This window comes from Dipodomys ordii, unplaced genomic scaffold, assembly GCF_000151885.1.
Source record: "Dipodomys ordii isolate 6190 unplaced genomic scaffold, Dord_2.0 Scaffold53, whole genome shotgun sequence".
Lineage (NCBI taxonomy): Eukaryota > Metazoa > Chordata > Mammalia > Rodentia > Heteromyidae > Dipodomys > Dipodomys ordii.
The window spans coordinates 11,254,940-11,263,909 of NW_012267269.1; the positions used below are offsets into that span (position 1 = coordinate 11,254,940).

The window sequence follows — 8,970 nt, forward strand, 5'->3', positions numbered from 1 at the left end:
AGGGAAAACCTATTTTCATCCATGGTATACAAGCTAACATGAAGAATCTGAGATGGCAACATTTCTTTTTTTAAATATGTTTTTTATTGTAAAAATACTGTACGAGGGGTTACAGTTACATGAGTAAGGTAATGAGTCCATTTCCTATTGAGCATTGTTACCTCCTCCTTTGTTTTTCCCCTACCATCCCTTCCCTGTCCACCTCTTCCCAACTCCTCCCTCCCCACCAAGTTGTAAAGTTCATTTTCAACAGTGTCTTATACATCTCATTGTTACAATGGGTCAACCTGGATCCTTATTTCAGTATTTTGTTATTTCCCTTCCCCTCCCCAAATTAGAAAAATGTATATAGAAAATGCAGGGCACTGACATCAAATACAGTGACAACAAGGGTTATACTGTGGGGAAAGAACATACAAAAGAAACAAAAAAATCACATAGTACATTTTAAATACATTAAAAACAATAGCAAGAAAGAAAAAAAACAGTTGTGTCCCTATCTTGGGGTTCATTTCACTAAACATCATCTTATATGGTCATATGTACATAGCTTTTGACCTTTTCTGCTTGTCCTAGATTGCAAATAAGGGAAACAATGGTACTTATGTTTCTTTGGACCTGGCTTACTTCACTTAATATAATTTTTTTCAAGTCTTTCCATTTCCTAACAAATAGGCAATGTCATTCTTTCTGATGGAGGCATAGAATTCCATTGTGTGTGTGTGTGTGTGTGTGTGTGTGTGTATGTTACATTTTCTTGATCCATTCATCTACTCAGGAGCATCTGGGTTGGTTCCATATCTTAGCTATGATAAATAATGGCAGCGTATCTTAAATGAATTCTTTTTTACCTTTCTAGTTATCCCTCCTCAACCAGAAAACATCAAGATCTCCAACGTTACAGACACCTCAGCTGTGATTTCTTGGACAATATTGGATGGCCACTCTATTTCTTCCATTATCATCCGTTACAAGGTTCAGGGTGAGAATGAAGACCAGCACATCGATGTAAAGATCAAGAATGCCACCATCACTCAGTATCAGCTCAAGGGCCTCGAGCCTGAAACAGCTTACCAGGTAGACATTTTTGCTGAGAACAACATAGGATCAAGCAACCCGACTTTTTCTCACGAACTAATGACCCTCTCAGAATCTCAAGGTTGGTAGACTGGCCAGGTATTTATAAGAGTATTTTTAGACAACATAAGAAAATCCTCACTGTTTTGAGATATTTACTGCATGTGTGTGCCAAATATTCATCCTAGTAGGCCTTGCTCTCTCTACATAGGTCCTTGGAATCAAAATGCTCCCCTTAAGAATCCTGTTGATCTGTTTTCTGGTATTAAGCTATAGGAAAAAAAATAGCAATGTAAGAAAACTCTAGGGTGTGTGACTTTTGCTACTGTGGATAAAAAAGCACATGGAACCTACTTATGGGAGGCAGGGTGGTGTAAAAGCTTCAGTGGGAGGCCCCAAAGCTGCCTTCCATTCTTCTCAACGTGAGGTCTTTCTTTTCGTTTAATTGATATTATGACAGTCTGAGTTTTCTTCTACTTTTCTATTCAGGTTGTTAGGCCTCCATGTCTACCTCCAACTCCCCACCTTGGAGAAAGGAACCTCTTTTTTTGGGGGGGGTCTGGTCATGTGGCCTGAACTCTGGGCTTGCGCACTGTCCCTCAGCTCTTCAGCTCAAGGCTAGCGCTCTACCACCTGAGCCACAGCGCCACTTCCAGCTTTTCTCTTTTTGCTTATGTGGTGCTAAGAAATCAAACCCAGGGCCTCATGCATGCAAGGCCAAGTGCTCTACTACTGAGCCACCTTCCCAGCCCCAGAAAGGAGCCTCTCTGAGATAGATAAGAGATCTCACCATAGTTCCTACTGTCATAAAAACTTGTTGATGGTAATTAAGGGAGACAAGGCCCTGGTATGGCTGAAGCTGCACTGTGAAGGTCAACTTCATAGCCATGCAAATGATTCCTCCTGCAAATGATGCCCTGCAGTGTAGTGTGTGTGCACTGGAATGGAGGCGCGGGAGTATCCTCAGGGTGTTCACAGATTTATTATTTTGACTCCGGTCTACTTTTCAGAAAATTATATAATACTGGAAATTTCTTGCTTCTCTTTGAGGGTTACTAACTAGTCAAGAAAAAGACAAGCTGTGTTTTTCATTGCTTATTCTGGAAACTTTTTTGAACTATCCAAGGGGCCATGCATTTACCAATTAATTTTAGCTATTTCTCCTTTTAAAACAAGGGAAATAAAACTGAACAAGGAAAATATCTTATGGACTCTTAAGCTCTTAGCATCAAAGAACATTAGAGCATTTCTGAAAAGTGAGGGATTAAGATAAGAAAAGGTTTAGTCTCTCAAAGTTATTATACATAATTAGTCATTGTTATTATTCAGTATGTTCATCTACTTGGGCTCATACTTAAAATTAAAGTTGAATAAATGATATCAACAAATGGTTAGCACATTGCCATTTTTAAATCACAGTTGCACATATTTTTCTTTAATTTTTGAAAATTTTATGTGTGGATTCTGGGGCTTGAACTTGGGGTCTGTGCACTGTCCCTGAAGTTTTGTGCTCACAGCCATTGAGCTCACAACTCCACTTCTGGCTTTTTGGTAGCTAGATTACAGGTAAGTTTCATGGACTTTCTTGCCTGGGGTGGTTTTGAACTATGATCCTCAGATCTCAGCTTGTTGAGGAGCTAAGTTACAGATATGAGCCATTGTCCTGCACACATTTTTTTAAGTTCCTATAATAGCTCTTTGAGCTCAACTCTTTTCCACTGAGTTTCAGAACAAATGAGTAGCCCAAGGTGACTTAATAATTAAGTGGCAGGTCTAGGGCTACTGTCACATTCCCATTACTCTCTGTCTCTTCCTGCAGATGGTCTTTCTTTGCTCATCTGTACCTAAACTAATGCAGCTGCTTCACCTCTGTTCCCCTATACAGCCTCAGCAGACCTTGGAGGAGGGAAGATGCTGCTTATAGCCATCCTTGGCTCAGCGGGAATGACCTGCCTGACGGTGCTGTTGGCCTTTCTGATCATGTTGCAGTTGAAGAGAGCAAATGTCCAAAGGAGAATGGCTCAAGCCTTTCAAAACGTGGTAGTGTCTTATCCACTTATTAACTAAAAAGAGCTAATCCACACAGAACTAGAGCCTTTGCTTTTAGACAGTGAATGCATTTGCAAGGCAAATAATGTCCATTATACAATGACAAAGAGCAGGTCTATGTAATTTTTTATCCAAACAAGAACAAATTTAAGAGTGAAGAGAATATTATTGTGCTCCAGGATGGTGCTCTTCCACTTGAGCCACAGCTCCACTTTTAGCTTTTTGGCTGGCTAATCGGAAATAAGAATCTTAAGGATTTTTCTGTCCAGGCTGGCTTCAAAATCATGATGTTGGTATCTCAAGGTAATCTCCTGAATAACTAGAATTGCAGGCTTGATCCACCAACACTTTGCTCAAAAGTACTCTTAATTATTGTGCAGATAACTAGGCCTAAAACAAAACAACCTCCTCTTTATTCCCAAGATGTGATCTATGCACATCCTAGTGATGAGTCACCTGAGAGAATAATCCTTCAATAGAGTGAATGGAACATTTTCAGTAAGGAAGAGCAGGAAGGCAGCTGGACTTCAATGTCATAGATAAGATCTATTACACAGATTTCCTTGTATTTCCTATTCTTCCCTCCCTGCACCCACCACTTTCTATTTCTAAAATCTCTCTTACTCCTCAGCTCTCATGAGGATGGAGTTATATATTCTCATGAGCCTCTTTGGAACAGCCTGTAGCTGTTTGTAGCACTTTGTAGCACTGTAGCTTCATTCTTTTATGTAGGAATTCTGACCAGCAACAAATGTCTACAAGATCACACATTGCCAACACCTGAGTCCTTTTGCTATACTAAAGCCTGGATGTTCTGTAGCTTATGCTTTCAAATTCCAGAATTATTTTATACCTAAGTTTGTCAATTCTGTATGTAAAAACACTGAGCACCATGGCCTGTTTCCAATGAGATGTTCCTTCATGCACCTGAGTACCCAAGGTTCCCTTTTATAAGGAAGGCAAGAGAAACTTCATTGTCTGGATTCAGGCAAGAGCTGGCTCAACTCAATCTGTCACTGGAGAGAAAGGGCTAACAAGGGAGATAGAAATTCTGGAGCTTGGGGCTGGGAAGGTAGTTCAGTGGTAGAGTGCTTGCCTTGCATGCCTGAGGCCCTGGGTTCGATTCCTCAGCACCACATAAGCAAAAAGAAAAAAGCCGGAAGTGGCACTGTGGCTCAAGTGGTAGAGTGCTAGCCTTGAGCTGAAGAGCTGAGGGACAGTGCCCAGGCCCAGAGTTCAGGCCCCACGACCGGACCCAAAAAAAAAAAAAGAAAGAAATTCTGGAGCTTATCATTATATTAATGGCTTTTCAGGAGCCATTTGAAGTCAGGGAAACAAGACCGGGTGTGCTAGGTTTTGCTTGTAAACATGAGTCATCCTGATGCAGGGAAGGTTTAAGAGACTCTAAACTTTAGGATGGAAGAGCTCGAAAGGGAGATTGAGAGTGCCAGGAATGGAGGAGGACCACAGTGCTAGCGTGGCTGTTATTTAGAAGCTGCCTATGGCTGGTCTACATCAGTTCTTGAAGTTATGTTTCCAAAGCCGGAGCTGGCCACTTGTTCTTTGCACAGCTGAGTAGAAAACTCTAACTATAACTAACTTGGGAATGCAAACATGTACCACACATACTGCCATCTTTTCTTTTTCAGTCTTTCCAGTCCTTGCAGGTAGATGGGCTTTCTCGCCAAGAACTAGGCTTAGATCTATGTGTTTTTTTAGACATCAGGAGTGGGTTAGTCCATTTCCCTCACTGTCTCATAGTATCCTCCACTATTTCTTCACCTGGTTTGGATACAACACCAGAAACTATTGTACAGCATAGAATAATGATTCAAAAACAAATAAATCCTGACACAAAAACAGTGAAAAAAATAAAACAACTCTTTTTCCAGAGGGAAGAACCAGCTGTGCAGTTCAACTCGGGAACTCTGGCCCTGAACAGGAAAGCCAAAAACAACCCGGATCCCACTATCTATCCAGTGCTTGACTGGAATGACATCAAGTTTCAAGATGTGATTGGTGAGGGCAACTTTGGCCAGGTTCTCAAGGCACGCATCAAGAAGGATGGGTTACGGATGGATGCAGCCATCAAGAGGATGAAAGGTCAGTGCTGAGACAGAGAGCCAGCACATCCGTAGGGTGGGGAGAATATGTGATTCCTGTTGAGATCTTTCCTCTGTGTCTTAAGTTCTTTAAGCCAGAAGTCTGGCCTGGTGTCAGATGTGTCTGCTGTGTGTGTGCAGCTGAAGGTGATGCTTCCTTTTTGAGATGGAGCGTATTTAGCACCAGGATATAGATATGAAAGATGAAGGGGGGGTTATTTGAACACCAATGTCTTGCTTCCTGGGGATTTGGGAATGTTGTTCCTCTACCATATACTTCTAACTTATGGGCAGCATTGTTTCTCATAAGATAGTAGTTCTCAAAATCAACCTGTATCAATATGACCTAGAAGGTTGTTCCAAAACATGGGCCCATACTACTGTTTCTGAGCCAGGAAGTCTGAGCAGGGACACAGAATTTGCATCTCGGCTAACTCCCTAAGATTTAGGGATTTAGTCTGGAGATTACCACCACAGAGTCATAGGTTATGTGCATCAAAATTTCTAGAGAAATTGTTAGACAGGGATGAAACAATAGAAGAAAATCCAACCCAGCTTCCTGACCAGACAACTTTTTATAAAATGTCATTAGAGTGTGACTAGTTTGCTACAAAGCAAGATAATAAATGGGCTTTGGAAGTGGGGAAAGAAAGATGAGGGAGAGTGACCGAGGTAGTGAGTCTGATCAGGATACATTGCATGCCTAGGTGATCATAAAACCCTCTTATACCACTAATTGATGTTAATAATATGTGGGTGGGGGGAAGAAATGCAGAGAGAGTAAATTAATATCATTAAGTAAAGCATGTGCATTATTGATGACATTTTGGTAAAAAAAATGTCATTTTGGTTCTTCTCTTTATCTATCTGTCTCTAGATAACATGTTTAGCTGAGAGAGCTAGAGATTAAAAACGGGTGCAGCTTACCTCTACCAAGTCCTTTCCTGAGTCTATTGAGAGTTAACAAAATGTAAGAGCAGTGGTTCTCATTCTGGGGCAATTTTGCCCCCTACAGATGTGTGGCAATGTCCGGATATAGACACAGGTTTGGTTGTGGTGCTGGAATCTAGTATGTGGAGATCGTGCCCTACACAATGCATAGAGCATCCCCAAATCACCAAGAACTGCCAGCACCAAGTCAGCAGTGCTGAGTTTAAAGAGCCCTCCTGTTTTGGGTATAGTTTCCCAGACTTGATGGTGACTGAGTGCACCTGAAGGTCATGGGGAGGATGAGAGGAAAGAAGATGCAGTGAAGAGGGGTCGCAATCCTTGTCTTCCTTCCTAGAATATGCTTCCAAAGATGACCACAGGGACTTTGCAGGAGAACTGGAAGTTCTTTGTAAACTTGGACACCATCCTAACATCATTAATCTCTTGGGAGCATGTGAACATCGAGGTAAGATGCTTTCTTATTCTTGTTTTCCTTTCCAGATTAAAACAGGCACATTCCACACTGAAAATAAGAAAGATAATGATCTGAAGAATGCTACCTTTGTTTTTTACGTTGTAGTTCCTTTTGGAATGTGTATTTCCTCCCATTTATGGATGTGATAAGATTGGCCATCTTTTTGGAAGCAGGTGCTGAAACTGGATCATTTGGCCTTCAGGTGGTTTAGCCATGGCTGTCCAAGGGTCTTACCCACCCTCATACTCAGTAATGTGGGGATTTCCTCAAGTACTGTTATTACAAAGGGAGTGGTGGGAAAATATTTACCAGTGGGTTCTTCTTTATTATCTGCCTTTTCATTGCTCCTTGAGGCTCCTTGTTAATGCCACAAATCCAAACAGTAATGTGCAAACACTGATGACATTTAAGTAAGTGTCTATATAGTAGATACTTATTTCCATTCAAAGTGCTTCAATGTACAATTATCTTGAAGCTACAACTGCTCTTTGTTACATACGCTTTTAAACAATACATCCAAATCATTATTGAGCACTTGCTACTGAAGTGTGTGTTAGGAGCTCTGAGTGAAATAGACACAGTAAAAATCTTTTATGAGGTTATAACTGCAGGCTATATGAGTTTGCAGTTTGGAATCTATGTTTAAGCTGCATTGCTCATGGAAAAATTTGCTCCCAAATGCACAAAAAAAAGCTCTGTGCAGTAATTATTTATAATGTTGACAACCTTTTGTTGACTTGGCAGCAAAAACATCAACAATAGAAAAGAGATGACTTCCATTTCCTCAATTTATTAAACTAAAAATATGAATGCTTTTAAACAATATATCATTCTATGGTCCAATAAGGGTACAGCTCTGAAAGCTAGATCATGTCCTTTAGGCTAATTAATGAAAAAATGATATTTGTTTTTGAGTGATTTCTTGGAAACAGTCGTCAGTGTGGGAAAGTAGCAAATGAACTCTTTTAAAGTCCACCCACAACAGAAAAACTCATATCCTAAAATTTTGCTCTATTAAAACATTAACACATAATTGTTTGGTCTTTAAAATTTGTAACTCAGTAAAGCTATGAAAAGTATCTTTCCACTGGAACTTAAACTTGTCTTTCCTTATAATTCAGCACTAGAAGATCTGTTCTCAGACACTGAATTTCGATTTCTTAAAATATCTTCAAGTTCTGATTTATCTGCCATTTTACATGAATGATTTTTCAAAAAGAATTTTCCTTTAAAAAAGCAGAAAAATAACTTTTCACTAGCTTGGAATACTTTTTTAAAAATCAGAATGACAAAGAGAAAAAAGAAATACTGCATGCTGTCTCATATTAGGAATGTAGATATTTTTACAATAAAAAAGAATGACAGGAATTGGAATTGGAAGGGGGTGTCAGAAGTGGGGAAGGGGGTGTCAGAAGTGGGGAAGGGGAGTGAATATGATTAAGGTTTCTTTCTTCCATTTTCATGCATGTATATAGTATATGCATGAATGGAAATGGAAGAAAGAAACCTGCTACATTTGTTTAAAAGCTGGGAGAGACAAAAAGGGTAACAGAGGGAGTGATTTTGATCAAAATCCATTATATGCACATATGAAAATATCACAATGAACCCCCTTTGTACAATTGCTAGTTTGTGTAATTTGTACAATTTATACAATTTGTATAATTGTTATTATGCAAAATTCTAATTTAAAAAGAGGAAAACTATTTGGAATTAGACAGTGGACCACAACTACTCTAGAAATAGTTTTTGTAGTTTTACTTCTTAAAATTTGTTTCCTTTTTTCTTTAAGTAAAGTGTCATTTTCGTACTTTTTTATTATAAAAATACTGTAGAGAGGAGTTACAGTTACATGAGCAAGGTAATGAGTACATTTCCTTTTGAGCATTGCTGCCTCCTCCCTTGTTTTTCCCCTACCATTCCTTCCTTCCCACCTCTACAACTAATCCCCTCCCACCAACAAAGTTGTAAAGTTTGTTTTCAACATAGTGTCTTGTAAATCTCATTGTTACAATGGGTCAACCTGTATCCTTATTTAAGCATTTTGTTTTTCCCTTCCCCTCCCCAAATTAGAGAAGTGTATATACAAGATGCAGGGCACCGACATCAAATACAGTGAAAACAGGGGTTATACTGTGGAGGAGGAACATACAAAGAAACAAAAAAAATCACATGGGTTAGAATGGCAAAAATCAAGAACTCTAATAACAACAGATGCTGGAGGGGATGTGGACAGAGGGAACCTTACTTCATTGTTGGTGGGAGTGTAAACTTGTTCAACCACTTTAGAAAGTAGTATGGAGGTTCCTCAAAAGATACCACATAGAGCTCCCCTAT

General features: G+C 39.6%; 1 protein-coding gene across 2 annotated transcripts in view; it reads left to right on the forward strand.

Moving 5' to 3' along the window:
- Positions 1 to 8,970, forward strand: part of Tek (TEK tyrosine kinase, endothelial) — a 99,621-nt gene that overhangs the window by 79,107 nt on the left and 11,544 nt on the right. The window contains exons 13-16 of one of the 2 annotated variants that reach the window (XM_013020830.1): positions 860 to 1,159; positions 2,963 to 3,117; positions 5,019 to 5,229; positions 6,514 to 6,624. In XM_013020830.1, the coding sequence (XP_012876284.1) occupies positions 860 to 1,159; positions 2,963 to 3,117; positions 5,019 to 5,229; positions 6,514 to 6,624 (777 nt within the window). The remainder of the gene's footprint in view (positions 1 to 859; positions 1,160 to 2,962; positions 3,118 to 5,018; positions 5,230 to 6,513; positions 6,625 to 8,970) is intronic. The other variant, XM_013020831.1, reaches the window with a different exon arrangement.